This window comes from Pituophis catenifer, unplaced genomic scaffold (assembly GCF_029215685.1).
Source record: "Pituophis catenifer annectens isolate HBS135680 unplaced genomic scaffold, rPitCat1.0.hap2 SCAF_7, whole genome shotgun sequence".
Lineage (NCBI taxonomy): Eukaryota > Metazoa > Chordata > Lepidosauria > Squamata > Colubridae > Pituophis > Pituophis catenifer.
Window position 1 is genome coordinate 6,176,266 of NW_027256887.1, and position 18,053 is coordinate 6,194,318.

Consider the following 18,053-nt stretch of genomic DNA (forward strand, 5'->3'; position numbering starts at 1 on the left):
TGAGGAGACCCTCTCTGTGGGAGCGGGACCCTTCGGTGGGAGGCTATCGGTGGCAGAAGACGGTCTCGAAAGACGGTCTCGAAGGTACCTGGGTCCTGTGCCATGGAGCGCTTTAAAGGTGGTGACCAACACCTTGAATTGCACTCGGAAGACCACTGGGAACCAGTGCAAATAGATAGAAATAGAAATAGATCCTATAGTTTGTGAGAAGGGACATAGTTATACAAAAACGCATTTCTAATGTGAGAATAAAAAGGGATGTGGTGGCTCAGTGGCTAAGATGCTGAGCTTGTCGATCGAAAGGTCGGCAGTTCAGCGGTTTGAAACCCTCATGTCGTGTAACGGGGTGAGCTCCCGTTCCTTGACCCAGCTTCTGCCAACCTAGCAGTTCGAAAGCATGTTAAAAAAATGCAAGTAGAAAAATAGGAACCACCTTTGGTGGGAAGGTAACAGTGTAGTTAGCTACCGGTTCGGTCAAACCGGTAGCTTAAAAAAGAGCTACCGGTTTGTCTGAACCGGTATTTCCGATGATCAGCTGTGCCGCTTGGTTTAGCTTTGCTAGAAAGCAGGAAATCCTGCTTTCTAGCGAAGCTAAATCATTCGGCACAGCTGTTCTCCCCCTCACTGTTCTACTTACCTAGGGAAGTCTTTTTTTCTGCGTGAAGTGCATTTTTGGCACTGCATTTGTGCGCATGCAGCCTGCTTTTGGTGCACACCGCGAACCAGTGGTGATCCGAGGGGGATTTCACCACTGTCCTATCGGCTATAGTTCTGTTGAACAATTCAAAGACTTTGAGTTAAAATGAGATACTGAATAAAAAAGGTGCTGCAATAAAATAAACAAATATGCAAATATTTTGGTTGAATTTTAAGGGGATGTTACCTCTTCTGGAGTCTGGTTATTTAGGGAATCTAGAAAATTGAATTGAAATCGTGATCAATTCACAAAAAGGCAGAGCCACTTTGGGTTAAAACTAGGAAGAAATTAGGAGTACTTTGTAGTCCTAACATCCGCTTGTGCGTTTTGACTTTATAATTATGCACAGCTTAATTACAAATGTACTTGGGAATTTGATACTAATAAGTATCAAATATTTCCATATTTTCAAAAAGTCCTCCTTTTTATATTCTCACTCTCTGAATTCTTCCTTGATATCCAGTCTGCCATGCAAATGGTTCCTTCAATTAACATTTTGGGAAGAACCAAGCTAAATTCAAATACTGTTTATTATTTATCCCATCAGTCTTATATGGATCTTCAAATTCCTGTCACATCTAGAAATCTCTCAAAACTTTTTCCTTCCTCAGAATCACTTCCCATAGAAGACCTCCAAGCTCTATTCTGATTCTGATATACACTTTCTACAGTAGTGGCCAAAATTCTGGAAACCTTTTGGGGAAAGTGTATTTTCTTAAAACTAGCTAATAACACCATTTTTTTTTTAGTAGTACCATAAAATTATATATCAATGGAAAGATCATTTAATCAAGAATGTAATGCAATAACTTTTATGAAGGATTTGCTATTAGAATAGCAGTTACAGTCTAAAGAAGAAAAGTGAAACACGTAGAAAAAACGAGATATACAAAAATTATCACCATAGAAAAAAACGAGATATACAAAAATTATCACCATGTCAGTTCATACTTAGTTGGGTAAACTTTGGCATGAATTACGGCCTTACAATGTCTTCCCCTGGAGTAAACTAAGTCTTTTAGTTCTGCAGCTATTATAATGTGAAACCAAGATTGAAGGATTGCTTCTATTAACTGGGTTTTATTGGGTCACTTCTGATGAACAAGTTTCTTTTCAATTGGGTGAAGGTCTGGGCTATTCCCAGGCCATTCCAGCAATGAAATAGGATTATCTTGAAACTTCCAAAAAACAAAAAAATGTTATTAGCCATCAAACCTCAAAAATACACTTTTCCCAAAAAGGTTTCCACAATTAGCATTCTTTGTTTTGCTTACTGTCTCTTTTTCATTAATATAGAAAAATCTTATCACCCACCCGCCCTTAAATTGTCTCTGCATAATTTTAAAGGCAATCCCATTACATTTGGGAAGACTGACTTTCGACCCCTAACATCTGGAGTTGATAAAGTGATTATGCAGACAAATAGCAATACCGGAGAGAAATCATATTCCCATTAGCATATTACTAGGAGGCTGAGATTAATCAGTTTTTTTTTTAATGTTAAGCTTTCTGATCTGCTAATCTGCTTTACAAGAAAAACAATTAAGAAGCCCTATCAGACTCACCATGCAATCTGTATTTACTTATGTTCCGTTCGGAAGCCAGTGGGGTAGCACAAATAATGTACTCAAAAGAAAAGACTTTGGCTGTAATTCTCCAAGTCTCCCGGGACCACTTTTTCTTATTAAAAACAGATTTAAGCTTAGAAGATCACTCATTTTTACGTAATAATGTTTGCCTCTTGATTGCATGTTCCTTATTTGCTTCCACTTTGAAATTAGTTACATTTGGAATAAGCCTTGGTGTAAACGTTTCAACAAGGCACGGACAATATTTTAATCCTGACTGAAACCAATGTGATGATTCCATTGGCTTAGTACAGAATGCATATAAAGGTATGTATATCCATCCTTTGGATAAAAATCTCATTAAGAGGAAGCTCGACAAACACATTTATTGATTGATTGATCTGTAAGTGTTTTATCAAGATAAGTAAGTCACTGGATAGTTGCTCAGCTTTCTTCTTAGGTTACAGGATCAAAAGGTTTCCCATCCGAGTATCGGAACCCCACAATTGTTGAAGTCTGTAGGTTAATCTATGGTAAGAATCTATTTCTGCTGGTGAAATAGAAAATGATTTTCCTGAACCAGTAAAGCAGAATTCCAAGTAAGGCTATGATGATAACTGTGGGTAGCCAATGAACAGAAGTGGGTAAACCTTTCTCTTGGGTAAAACTTTATCCTGGGACACGCATATTCGCCTTCCTTCGTGAAAACTTTATCTGTCCATTCCTATCATAATATCTCTCAGTTTGCGTTTCATTTCTTTAGATAGCAGAACACAATATTTTGCATCTGTTGCAGAGATGAACAATGGACCGGTAATTCCAAAGAGGACTTGGACACAAGAGTATCATCTGAAAAATGATTATTCTCTTTTCCCTTGGCATATTATGGCATATTATACCAATCACTGCCTAATATCAGAGGTTTTTTTTTCCTCTGTGTTTATACTTGTCTGCTGAAGTCCCTTGATTTCAGATGCCCAGTGATTATTTCCCACCCAAAATTCTCAAGTTGACAGCAAACAATCATTAAAAAAGTCAAGACTTGGAACTCTTCCTGACCTCCCTTTAAAACAAATACATGTGCTTAATAAATTGACAAAGAATATAATTCAGTGTCTTGGGGAAATTATGCAAAATAGAAGGCTATATGCTCGCCTCCCAGCAGCCTCTCATTTGCATATATGTAACTCATGTCAGCTTGAAGTCATAAATCCCTAAGACAAAGATACATTTCCAGTAGATTCTGACAGTGGATCCTGCTTGGAAAATGTTAATTAAGAACCCATCATATTCAGGTCATTGAAAGAAAGATGAAGGAAAGAATTTAAATTCATAAATGGCTGGCGAGACGCAGTGGTTATCTTTATAAGACGAGCAGCCTACAAATATTGAAAACTAGACATGTTTTAACTTCCTTGCATTCAAAAGAAGAAGAAGAAAAAACCATAATAAATATGAACCAAATATTGAATTAGAACAGGGGTCAGCAATCTTAAGCACTCAAAGAGCCATTTGGACCAATTTCCCACAGAAAATAAAACACCGGGAGCCACCAAACCCTTTCGACATCTAAAACTATCTATCTTCTGTCTGTCTGTTTGTCCATCCATCCATCCATCTATTTTCTATCTATCTTCTGTCTGTCTGTCTGTCTGTCTTCTATCTTCTGTCTATCTTTTTGTCAGTCCGTCCATCCATCCATCCATCCATCCATCCATCCATCCATCCATCCATCATCTATCTATCATACCCATCCCTTATCATCTCTCTCTCTCTCTCTCCCCACACACATATACACATCATAATTTAGTGTTACCTCTTATTTGCAACTGTAGGTTTACAATCTGGTATAGCCAGATTATTGAAATTGCAAGTACAAGTAGCGGTTTGAGAAACATCGTGACGTTTAATGTCTTCCGGATAAAAGTTTTACCAGAAAGCTCTAAAAATGTGCAACTGTTAAAAAAATTCCCAGTTTTGCAAAAAAGCCCAAGTATAAATATTCTGACATCTTTTAATACCATTTAACAAACGGGCTAGAACTTAAAAGAAAATACGTGTCTCATTTTAAAGCACTCTTTTATAGCAGAGGTAAGGCTGGTTTTTAATAATAGAAAACCCCCCATAAAATCATTTTGTTGTATGAAGTAAGCTAAATCTGATATAACCCGCTGAATTGGAAATAAAGAGGGCCTTCATTGTCAGTATGCCCCCCTTTGAGGTACTTAATAATTTATCAAGCCGTGCTGACCCATAATTGATTTGCACAAGCCAGCTGTGTTTTAGAAGTCTCTTCCATTCTATCGAATTCGGCGGATGGGTTTTTTTCCCTGTGAAACAGGATGTAATCATCTGGGGGGGAAAAAAAGTCAATCACTAGTCGTACGTTGGATATGAGTGTACTTCACTCAGGGTTTCCTTCAAAATGCCAGTAGGTGATTGTTAATTGAGTAATTCCTCTGACTTTAATGGGATTATCACAAAGAGAACTGGTCCCAGGATCGTTCCATGAATTATTCTCTGTTTTTAAGCAGATAAAATAGTGTTAAGAACTACAAGGAATGTTCCTAATGCACTACGTTGTTTTGTGGGGGTTCATAAAACACGATTCGTAAAACACACTGTATTTGTTTTGTCTGTTGTTTGCTTTTCTTTTGTTTTTTTTTCCTTGTGAGATTGTATGCGCGACATGCCTCGCTGCTATACAGGGTGGGATTCAGCCGGTTCGGACCGATTCTGGCAAACCGGATGTTAATTTTAATCTGATTCGTCGAACCGGTCGTTGCAAGGACTGGCTGGCTCCGCCCACCCTGCCCCTCCCCTCCCAGGAGTCTCCACACAGCCCTTTTTGAATGCCAGGTAAGTGCAGGGACTGCACGGAGGCTCTGGGAGGGCGAAAAATGGGCCTACTGGAAGCCCTCCCCTGAAAATAAGCCCTCCACCGAAAATAAACCCTCCCCTGAAAATAAGCCCTCCCCAAAAATATTTAAAAGCATGCGCAGCTGGTCCCCGCCATTTCCTCTGGTTAGGGTTAGGGAGAGAGAGCTGGAAATCAGGTAAGATGCCAAGAGGAGCCCCGTCTTCCTCCACAAACCCCAAAATAATAAGACCTCCCCAAAAATAAGGCCAAGTGCTTATTCCAGGGTTCAAAAAAATATAAGACAGGGTCTTATTTTTGGAGAAACATGGTATGAAACCTAGAACTGCTGCATTGTAAAATAAGAGAGAAGTGAGGTGAGAATGGAGTGGAACATCCATATTTAGTATAACACTAAATATTGGTTCGATCAAACATGAATATAGTAGCTCAACCAAAGCATTCCGGTGAGATATTATCATGCCCTACAGTTTCCCCCAATATGTTGGCATCTAGACGCATTGGACTAGAGGTTCCATCATCCCTGCACAATACACTAATTGGTCATGCTGGCTGATCTTTATGGCAGCACATTTTGAGATGGTTTGAGATACTTTAAGGGTGGAAGATAAACCATCAAGATACGAATGATGAGGTGGTCACCCCTGACTTTTCTTGCACCTTAAAATCTGAGAAAGACCCTCTCACTCTCCACATTTGTCTACAACTGTGATGAGGAACCTATGGCACATGTGCCGGAAGTGGCACATACCTCTCCGGGCATGCGAGCCCTCGCCCATTGCTCTTCCGGGTTCCGGTGTGTCAGCCAGCTGATCTTCACTCGCACGGGAGCGCCGGAAATCGGAACAGATGGACAGTGCACATGCGCACGCCGGAAACCGGAAGATAATCTTCCCGGCGTGCACATGCACCACAAGTGGCTGCTTTTCCAGTTTCCGGCACGCGCACATGCTCCCATTTCAGTACTCGATGCGGAAAAGGTTCGCCAACACTGTTCTACAACATGGGCGTAGTAACACTGTCCTTCCTTCAGCGCTTTTCAAGAAGAAAAAAAAATTGCTCAACTATTCTAGGTGAAGGATTTTGAAAACCATAAGAACGTCTATATAAATTATATATTATCCCTGCCTGACTTGAAGTCCTCAGGATGCCATTCACCTTGTGTGTCTACGACCTTTTGGAAGAGTTAAAGCCCTCGACAGGTGACCAGGTTCCCGACTATGCTCGAGTGACCTTGCCTTGATTTGGGTTATATAGAACTTTTATTACAGCAAGTGCCAGAAAATTGAGGACATCCATCTATTACGGATAAGCTCCCTCTTGCCCCTTTCCTGGGCTTGGATTAGGCATGATATACAGCCAGTGTCCCTAACAGTTTCACGGTAAAGCAATGTACAACAGAGAACGGTATAATAAGATGGAATGACATATATACGGTTTCAACACACAATAAAACTCAAGGGAGAGATAATTTCAAGGGAAGGCTTCCTTACCTTTTAAAATAGGGTGTGATTTAGTGACTCTTAGCTGTTGCAGACTTTGGCTCTACACAAAGATATGTAGAAAGTCTATTTAAAAAATAATAATGATGATGCACCCAATCATTTTTCTTTAGTCCTTGCTGTTTCTGTATTAAATTACATGAATATTCCAAGCATTTATAAGGAAAAAGACAAGCATATGATTTCTTTTTTTTTTTTGAAAAAGTTTTATTTTAGATTAAAGATAAAATAAAAAAATAAAATAAAAACACAACAACAATAACATAAAAATATCATCCTTACAAACAATTATAGACAGCATCTCAATCGGTTAAAATCATTTCGTGCTTACAATTCTCCAAATCTCCTCATATAACAATTATTCTTTACTTAAACTAAAAATTCATGTGTGTGTTCGTTTAAACCTCCAAGGTCTACAGTGAATGCTAAGTCTATGGGAAATACTGCTTTACTTCCAGCACAACAAAAATGTGTAGCTGTAATGTTTCCCCCCCCCGCCTCCTTTTTTTTCCGTACAAAGAAATATTTTATGCCATTATAGTCTGCAATTCTAGATAGGAAAGAATTCTTAATGAGACTCACTTCTGAATAAACATATAGGTAGTTCTCTACTTCGCCCTGGGTCTTCGGAGAGGGGCGGCATATAAATTGAATAAATAAATAAAATGATATTATAAATACTAAAATAAATACTTACAACAAGGGATGTGGTGGCTCAGTGACTAAGACACTGAGCTTGTCGATCGAAAGGTCGGCAGTTCAGCGGTTCGAATCCCTAGTGCCCGTAATGGGGTGAGCTCCTGTTACTTGTCCCAGCTTCTGCCAACCTAGCAGTTTGAAAGCACGTAAAAAATGCAAGTAGAAAAATAGGGACCACCTTTGGTGGGAAGGTAGCAGCGTTCCGTGCGCCTTTGGCATTGAGTCATGCCGGCCACATGACCACGGAGAGGTCTTCGGACAGCACTGGTTCTTTGGCTTTGAAACGGAGATGAGCACCACCCCCTAGAGTCAGGAACGATTAGCAAATATGTGCAAGGGGAACCTTTACCTTTACCTACTTACAACAGTTCGTTTAGTGACCGTTTGAAGTTACAGCGGCACTGAAAAAAATGACTTATGACCATTTTCACACTTACGACTGCATCCCCATGGTCTTGTGATTTACATTTAGATCTTTGACAACTGACTCACATTTATGACTGTTGCAGTGTCTGTGGGGTCATGTGATCTTCTTTTGCGACCGTCTGACGAGCCAAGTCAATGGGGAAGCCAGATTCACTTAACAACCATGTTGCTAATTTTAAAAACTGCAGTGATTCACTTAACGAATGTGGCAAGGAAAGTTGTAAAATGGGGCAAAACTCACTTAACAAATTTCTCACTTAGCACCATAAACTTTGGGCTCGATTGTGGTCGTAACTCAAGGACTACCTGTAAAAGTTTGTGCAATTAACCTCTACCTTAATGATATTTTTCCTTTCATCTCTGGACTTTTTTTGTCCAACCAGTCCTTCAAGAAAACTCTTTTCCACTTACATGTTATATATCACCAAAAAATCAGCTAATCTTTTTTTTTTAAAAAAATAGTGAACTGCAAAGAATAATACAACGGTGATAATAGAGTGAGAAACTATACACGTTACAGTAATTTAAAATCTCTATAACTAAAACGAAAGGGGGGGAGAAAGTAAAAATAAGAACCATACAATCTGAAGATGTGGTGTCTAATATTTGTTCTGCTCTAAGAATTAAGTTAAAAAGGGATGTGGTGGCTCAGTGGCTAAAACGCTGAGCTTGTCGAGCGAAAGGTCGGCAGTTTAGCGGTTCGAATCCCTTGTGCCGCGTAACGGGGTGAGCTCCCGTTACTTGTCCCAGCTTCTGCCAACCTAGCAGTTCGAAAGCATGTAAAAAAGGCAAGTAGAAAAATAGGGACCACCTTTGGTGGGAAGGTAACAGCGTTCCGTGCGCCTTTGGCGTTGAGTCATGCCAGCCACATGACCACGGAGACGTCTTCGGACAGCGCTGGCTCAACGGAGATGAGCACCGCCCCCTAGAGTCGGGAACGACTAGCACATATGTGCGAGGGGAACCTTTACCTTTTTACCTTATAGTTTTGAAGTTCAGGGCAAAGAGTAAAGTTATTTCATATTAATGTTCAAGATAAATATAGACTGTATATACAGATAGAATGCTATGTTACACAACTGAATTTCGTATTAATTGTTTATGAACGCTTGTGCAGAAATAAAATGAAACTTGTTGAATGAATATCCATGAATATTTATTTTGTCTCTTCCTTGTAGGAATAATGTCTGATCACCAATTTGGGAATCAATTCATGTGCAGCGTGGTGGCGTCACACGTCAGCCACCTTCCAACCACAAATCTCAGTTTTGTTTGGATTGCTCCTCCTGCAGGAACAGGCTGCGTGAATTTTATGTAAGTAACTGTTACCATTATTGTTAAGGTGAAGATGGGGTGGAGTCAAAAGAGGGATCAGCCTAGAATCCCTACATAGTCACAAGTGAACTAAATCCAACCTCCTTCGACTTCCATTGACCCTTATCTAACTTCAAGCAGATGCTAACCATGAATTGAGAAGATTCCTGTGCATAGGCTGTTTAGTTGAATTCATGCGAGGATCTTATCTGACAGTTATTTTATGGCAGAAGGACCGTAGAAGGTAATATATGTACAGGTAGTCCTCAATTTACAACCGCTCATTTAGTGAACATTCAAAGTTACAACAGCACTGAAAAAAGCGACTTATGACCGTTTTTCACAGTTACCGCCTTTGCAACATCCCCAGGTTCATGTGATCAAAATTCAAATGCTTGCCAGCTGGCATGGATTTATGACCGTCATAGTGTCTCCTGCATCCTCTTTGGTGACCTTCTGACAAGCGAAGTCAACGGGGAAGCCGCTGTCAGGGTTCCGACGGATGCCCTAATTAATTCATAAGCCTCAAGCCACGTTTCAAAAGAAATCCAGTTATTTATTAGGAGCAACATGTCGGCACGTATCCAAGTGGAGTCAGCTCTGCCCCACGTAATTTATAACCCCACTATGACCCTGTTTCATCCCTCCTCCCTGGGTGTGTCATAAATCACATTCTCCAATGGAGCACTTTCACGGGCTGTAGAAAACACGCCTCTCCGGCTGGCTCTGGTAACCTGGGATACAATCTGGAGAAAGGTATGCGTGGAATGTGCTTCTGGTTGTGGCAGTCGAGCTGCTCCGTCAGTCCCCCCCCCCACCTCCCCCCACCTATGGCAACTTGAGAGCAAGCCTGGAATGCTTTACGAGTTGACAGCCAGATTAATTTAATAACCGGGTTACTAATTTATCAAACTGCAATGATCCACTTAACGATTGTGGCAAGAAAAGTGATGAAAGGGGACATAATTCACTTAACAAATTTCTCACTTACCCGCATTAATTTTGGGGTCAATTGTGGTCATACGTTGAGGACTACCTGTATCAAGAATTAGCAAATGTACATCTGTATAAGGTGTGGTGCCTCTTCTCCAAAGTCATGAGGCAATTTTAAATGGACCGATTTGTAGGCTTCTCAAACAGTCAAATGAAATTACAAATCGGATTCAGCCGTGACTGGTGAGAAAAATCAATTTTGCAGCATTGATTTGCTTTTGAGAACTGGAAAATTTACATTTAAGGAATGTAAGGATGAGGATAAGGGTATCTATTGTAGGTGCAAATAATATAACAGAGTGCCGTTAACCATTATTCAGGTAGTCAATGGATTGTGAAAACAATACTATGAGGATTTAACCTATATTGAACTAGATAGCGTTAATGTAAAAGGCTCTTGGAAACTTTATTTTGTGAAGACTTTTATAGTATGATTTTAAGAAGTAACATAAGGCCATCCTTGGATAGTGATTTCATGAGAAAATGCTTGATTTTAACATAAAATATTGTATATCTGTTTAAAATGATTAATCCGCATAGCACATAATAGGCACTATCTTATTCTTCTTCTATTGCAGTAATGGCTAACCTTTTTGCTGTTGCGTGCCAAAAGTGGGGGACCAGTGGGGGGGGGTCACACACATGTGTGCCCACACCCATAATTATATATGCCCTGCTCCCCACACATATGTGTGCAACCCCCCCCCCCGCTTTTGGCACGCGATGGCCCGGTGGGCCCGGTTTCCGGCCTCCAGAGGGTGGGGAAGACTGTTTTCGCCCTCCCCAGGCTCCTAGAGAGGTTCTGGAGCCTGGGGAGAGCAAAAAATGGGCCTTCCCCACCCCTCTAGGCCCTCCAGAGGCAGGAAACAGCTTGTTTCCCTACTGCTGGTAGGCCCAGAAGACCCAAAAATCAGCTGTGCATGCCGGAGCTGAGTTTGCGTGCCCACTGATATGGCTCTGTGTGCGACCTGTGGTTCTATTGGCTTAGTTATATATAGTCCTTGACTTACAACAGTTCATTTAGTGACCATTCAAAGTTACAATGGCACTGGAAAAAAGTGACCTATGACTGTTTTTCCACAGTTACGACCTTTGAAGCATCCCCATGATCACGTGATCAAAATTCAAATGCCTGGCAATTGGTTCATACTTATGACCGTTGCTGTGTCCCGGGGACATGTGATCCCCTTTTGCGAAAGCAAAGTCAGTGGGGAAGCGAGATTCACTTAACAACCGTGTTGCTAACTTACCAACTGCAGTGATTCACTTAACAACTTGTGGCAAGGAAGGTCGTAAAATGGAGCAAAACTGACTTAACAAAGGTCTCACTTAAGAACCAAAATTTTGGGCTCAATTGTGGTCCTTATTCGAGGACTGCCTGTATACATAATCCATACAACAGATCTAAAAGACAAACCAATTCTGTTAACTATTAGCTTGCCAAGAGATACACTTTTTTAAGGAGTTGAGATTTATACTAAGCACTTCAATTTATATTCTTGTCTCACAAATCAACAAGACTTGATTCCTTGTATATTACTTTCTGTTTTATTGGTGTTTCTTTCCATCCACTGACAAGTTTATTTTGATGCTTTTGAGGTGGCAAACCCAGACATAAAACATAACAAAGTTTTTCCGTCTGCCACCATTTGACCTCTGACATGAATAGCAATTTAACTTCTTGGCAAAACCCAAGTTTAAGTGTTGAAATTATACGACAGTCTATTCTTAGTCTACTTTTCCCTGATGAATATAGTCGGTATGTATTTGTATTATGTAAGCACATATAGAATAGAATAGAATGACAGAGTTGGAAGGGATCTTGGAGGTCTTCTAGTCCAACCCCCTGCTTAGGCAGGAAACCCTACAACTTCAGACAAATGGTTACCCAACATCTTCTTTAAAATTTCCAGTGTTGGAGCATTCACAACTTCTGGAGACAAGTTGTTCCACTGGTTAATTGTTCTCACTGTCAGGAAATTTCTCCTTTAAATTTCTAGGTTGCTTCTCTCCTTGATGAGTTTCCATCCATTGCTTCTTGTCCTGCCTTCAAGTGCTTTGGAGAATAGCTTGACTCCCTCTTCTTTGTGGCAGCCCCTGAGATATTGGAAGACTGCTATCGTGTCTCCCCTAGTCCTTCTTTTCATCTAACTAGACATACCCAGTTCCTGCAACCGTTCTTTGTATGTTTTATCCTCCAGTCCCCTAATCATCTTTGTTGCTCTTCTCTGCACTCTTTCTCGCGTCTCAACATCTTTTTTACATCGTGGTGACCAAAACTGAATGCACTATTCCAAGTGTGTTTGGAATATGAGATATGATTAATCTCATGGTATAATACAAGTGGTTTTATGATATATATTTAAAAAAAAAAAAACTATTGGCTCCCTTGAGTTACAATAGAAGCTGTCTCTATCCTTAAGGGAGAGTCAGTTTGGTCTGATGGTTAAAGTGCAGGAATATCAGCAGAAAAAGATGGTAAATAATCAACCAATCAATTAATTAATCAATCTCAAGGCATGTTATCCATAGAAGAGATTTACACAGTCAAACAATAGTTGTCACTGGAGGGGGTGGGGAGTGTCTCTCTCTCTCTCTCTCTCTCTCTCTCTCTCTCTCTCTCTCTCTCTCTCTCTCTCTCTCTCTCTCTCTCTCTCTTTAAAGTTCAGGATATACTCGAGCCAATTGCTCTCTCATAAAATTAAGGACGCCGAATAAATTTGCTTGAAAGTAAATATGCTTGAGGGTGAATTCCTACCAACTGTTTCCTTTGAATTTGGGAAGGAAATATTCACAACAATCGTGTTGCCAAGTATGAAGTGGTTGCTTGGGCGTAAATCCAACGGAATGTACATAAAGCAATCAAAAGCTCTTTTGAACAGTTGATTGGATCTCTGTAGAGGGATCCTGAGCAGCTGAGCTGTTTGATAAAATTTGGCTTGCAAAAAAAAAAAAAAAAACAGAAAAAGCAAGCAATACGTATTATCACCTTGTTTGTTACATATGTTGTAGAATTGTGCGCATATAAGTGACTGACACTTACAACTCCCTGACTTGTCAGGAATTCACCTTCTGCATTTGTTTTTCCGTGTTCAGTTTGGGAAGTAGAACATTTATTTATTTAGAATTCAGAAGCACTTTTAAACATGGGAGGGTGGAGGAAATATAGTTTGTTTTTAACTTAGCGCTTTAGGTTTATATTTCATATTTCACTACATGACACAGGTCATCCTCGGCTTACGACCACAACAGAGCCCAAAATGTATGTTGCTAAGCGAGACATTTGTGAAGTGAGTTTTGCCCCATTTTTACGACCTTTCTTGCCACAGTTGTTAAGTGAATCACTGCGGCTGTTAAGTTAATAACTGTTGTGGCAGAGCTGGCAGCAGATTCAGACAGTGAGGAGGTTGGGGAGAAACGTGGGCCAGTCCTGGAGTCTGGGGAAGGCTCGGATGAGAGCTCTGCATCGAAGGCAGAGAGGGGGCCAATGCCGTCTGGTAGTTCTTTGCTGCCTCTGGAGTCTCCGGAGTCTGACATCAGCGAGGCAGAAGAACAGCGTGAGCCTGTTCCCAGTGTGCGCCTGTGCAGAGCTGCCAGGAGACAGGAACAATGAAGGAAACAGGGTCGACTTGGGAGTAAGGCTTGGAGATGATTGGCCCCTCCCCTAAGACATAAAAGAGAAGCGAACGGGACATGAGCTTTTGCAGGAAGCAAATAGTTCATCTGGCCGATTCAAGATTTGAAACTTCTGTTTGTGACTCTGTGCCAAGTTTGGCCTTGCCCTGCGTCTGGAAATTAGCTCTTTGGCAGCGTTCCACGTGAGATAGGTGGGTGTTGATAACCTTCCTTTGAAAGACTGTATATTAAGCCTTGCGGACTGTAAATGAAAGGAATTTACAGCTGTATGAATTAAAGAGGTTTGCCGGGGCTACGTTTGTGCTGTTTAATTTCTAAGGAAGCATTAGAACAGTAACATGGTTGTTAAGTGAATCTGGCTTCCCCATTGACTTGGCTTGTCAGAAGGTCACAAAAGTTGATCACATGACCTCCGGACAATGCAACCGTCATAAATGTGAGTCAGCTGTCAAGCGTCTGAATTTTGATCATGTGACCTTGGGGATGCGGCAACGGTCGTAAGTGTGAAAAATGGTCTTTTTTCAGGGCTGTTGTAACCTTCAGACGGTCCCTAAATGAACTGTTGTAAATTGAGGACTAGCTCAATAATAAGTAGAGGCAGAACTACAGACTCGAATGATCTTTTCTGTTGGGGGGGAAAAAGCAAAATAGGAACAGGAAGGTTATTTTTTCAGATGCAATTGTTCTTTTCCTTTTGTAATCACATTTTGTTAGATTCATGCACCCTATATGACTTTGTTGCTTGTATCCTTACGATTTATATTGATATTGATTGTTTCCTGATTGCTTATTTGTACCCTATGACTATCATTAAGTGTTGTACCTTATGATCCAATGTACCAAACATATCTTTTCTTTTATGTACTCCGAGAGCATATGCACCAAGACAAATTCTTTGTGTGTCCAATCACACTTTGCCAATAAATAATTCTATTCTATTCTATTCTATTCTATTCTATTCTATTCTATTCTATTCTATTCTATTCTATTCTATTCTTGCACTAGCTGAATGACAAGATGTCATTTAAGGGTACTTTGAAATACCTCTGTTGCAGTGGTGGATTTCACATTATGTTACTACCGGCTCACTGCGCACGTACTCCTGCCTTCCGCGCATGCGCCCAGCCTCAAAAACGTGCCTAAATAGGATGGAATAAGCCGGGGCGGGTAGGCGGGGCCACCCATGATTTCCACTACCGGTTCGGGCGAACTGCTCCGAACCGGCTGAATACCGTCTCTGCTCTGTTGCTAACACTAAGTGAACAATAGGTAAGAAACAGTTAAAATCGACAGTATTCATAAAAATAGTTCGGCATGTAATGGATTTGTATTCAAGAAAGCCAGAGACTTGCTAATCTACGGGACTGGAAATTGTCAGTTTACTATGTTGATACTAGGAAGAGCAGCATCCCACTAGTTTTAGCAAGAGACAGCTTATTCTTCATATATATATGTTCCAATCTGGCCTCATCAGTGACAGGTTTGCTAATTAGCCTGTGATATATATATATATATTTTTTGCAAGGCTGATGTTTATTTCACTGAGAAACCGAACAGAAGCTACCAAGCTGCCCTTGAGAAGTGTGAGATAACAGCTTCCAAATACCAAAGACCTATTCTGGGTTTCGTCACAGATTGGGGATGTTGTCTGGGAAAAAAAAAAACCTATTAGATGGTTTACGTGCCAACGATTAGAAGTGGAAATGGAGCAGAAAAATGGTCCCCAAGGTTGCTTTGAAAAGGGGTGGGTGGGTGGGAGACCTACAGGGCAGCCTCATGGTTTTGCCTTACAGTTGCCTGCCTGTTCACTGCACAGGAAAAGAGATAAATCTTTTGTCCGTCGATACTCCATCCAAACTCCTGTTAATCTCTCAGCAGTGTTCAACAGTCAGATTTTTCATGGAGTTGCAGCATTACCATAAAAGCAATGAAATATAGGCTCTGTTTGATACCCAATCTATTACCCCTGGAAGGATAAAGAAAATGCGTATGAGATAAAATTGTTGGGAACCCAATAAATAGTTTAAGGAAAAGTTTCATTATTTACAAATGGTTGACCCTTCTTTCCTTCCCATCTCCCTCCTTCCCTTCTTTCTCCTTCCCTTCCTTTCTTCCCATCCCCCTCCCTCTTTCCTCCCTCCTTCCCTCTTCCTTCCGTCCCTTTCTTCCCATCTCCCTCTTTTTCCTTCCTTCCTTCCTCCCTCCCTCCCTTCCTCCTTCCCTTCCTCTTCCTTCCCTTCCTTCCTTCCCATCGCCCTCCCTCCCTCTTTCCTCCCTCCTTCCCTCTTCCTTCCGTCCCTTTCTTCCCATCTCCCTCTTTTTCCTTCCTTCCTTCCTTCCTTCCTTCCTTCCTTCCTTCCTTCCTTCCTTCCTTCTTCCTCCCTCCCTCCCTCCTTCTTCCTTCCCTTCTTTTCTTCCCATCTCCCTCCTTCCTTCCTCTCTCCCTTCTTTCCCATCTCCTTCCCTCCCTCCCTCTTCCTTCCCTTCCTTCCTTCCCATCTCCCTCACTCCCTCCTTCCTCCCTCCCTCTTCCTTCCCTTCCCATCTCATTCCTCCCTCCCTCCCTCCAGAAGCCACCTCTCCTGGAAAAATAAAATATTTTGAGAAATATTTTTTAAAAAGGAGGGAATATTATATTTCCCTAAAGAAGATACATGTTTTTAAAGACAGAAAGCAGCCCCCTGCTCCCAGCAGATATTTGGTGCCCATTAAGAAAGACTGGGCCATCCTATCTACAAGACAAAAGACCTTCGGCTCCAGGGTGATGGGATTAAGACATGGCCCTTCAGGACATAATAGGACCATTTAGCAGAAGACACAGAACCCACTGCATTGCAATCTTCAAAGGACATTGCATCACCCAGCAAACTTCAACCAAACCTGGGAGCTCAGACAAACATGACCCCATAGGAATCTGACAACAGCCAATAGAATCCATGTTCTTGCACAGGAACAGGCAGCTCAAGTTCAAAGCCCAAGAGAAAGTATAAAAGCCACCCACTCTCAACTCCATGTGGTCAGCTGCACCAGAACCATGTGCTTGGTGGTTCTGTTCACCTTTAAACCATCTTTTCAATTAGCTTTCATGTTTCCAGTGTCTTTATCCCAACTTGGAACTGAACCAGATGGATATTTCTTCCAACACCTCCCTCTCTCCCTCCCTCCCTTCCTCTTTTATTTTTGCCCCATTTAACAACCTGTCTTGTCCCCAGTTGTTAAGGGAATCACTGCAGGTGTTCAGCGAGTAACACCATTGTTAAATGAGTCTGGCTCCCCTCTTGATTTTGTCAGAAGGTTGCAAAAAGGGATCACATGATCCCAGGACACTGCAAATATGAGTCAGTTGCCAAGGATGTGAGTTTCGATCAGGTGACCAAGGGGATGCTATGACGGTCATAAGTCAGTCATAAGTCTGAAAACTGGTCATAAGTCACTTTTTTCAGCGCTGTTGTAACCTCAAATGGTCACTAAACAAACTTGTAACTCAAGGACTGCCTGTATATATATTCATATTCGTATACAGTCATATTTTTCCCAACCATCCGAACTTTTAAAATTTGAAATTGTTTTCTCTTTCACATCCTCTGATTTGATTTACTGTCATTAGGTTCTGTTTTGCCACTGATCTATTCTTCCCAGAAAGAAATGTTTACCTTATTTCAGAAGAATTTCCAGCCCATCCAAAACACCGACTTTTTAATTTCAGAATATAACATGACCTGTTTCTAAATGCTTCTCCATAGAGAGAACTCAACATCTCTGAGTTAAAAAATATTGCCTCAGGAAACAAAGCCAGACAGTGGGTCATATTATAGAAACTGGAAAAGAACCAGAGTGGAAAGTGATGCATTAGGAGAGATCTTGGCAAAAAGGGACCAAAATCAATCACATCTTGTTGATTCAGAAGGTGGAGTAAATATCAGTATATTTTTGTGGTTTGCTACTTGAACATACAGTAATGGCCAAAATTGTGGAAACCTTTTGGGAAAAGTGTATTTTTGAGGTTTGATGGCTAATAACACCACTTTTGGGGGGGAGTTTCAATATAATCCTATTCCACTGCTGGAATGGCCTGGGAATAGCCTAGACCTTCACCCAATTGAAAATCTATGGAGGCTGACTAAAGAAACTTGTTAATTAGAAGCGACCCAGCAATAAAACCCAGTTAATAGAAGCCATCCTTCAATCTTGGTTTCACATTATAACAGCTGCAGAACTAAAAAAAATTCCATGGGAAGACGTTGTAAGGCCGTCATTCATGCTAAAGGTTACCCAACTAAGTATTAACTGACATGGTGACAATTTTTGTATATCTCGTTTTTTCGACGTGTTTCACTTTT

General features: G+C 40.9%; 1 protein-coding gene across 1 annotated transcript in view; it reads left to right on the forward strand.

The window, feature by feature from the left end:
- Nucleotides 1–8,948: 8,948 nt before the first annotated feature.
- RELN (reelin) overlaps nucleotides 8,949–18,053 on the forward strand; it is a 290,109-nt gene continuing 281,004 nt past the window's right edge. Inside the window, exon 1 of the mRNA XM_070947738.1 lies at nucleotides 8,949–9,084. Within this exon, the coding sequence (XP_070803839.1) occupies nucleotides 8,954–9,084 (131 nt within the window). The 5' untranslated portion in view covers nucleotides 8,949–8,953. The remainder of the gene's footprint in view (nucleotides 9,085–18,053) is intronic.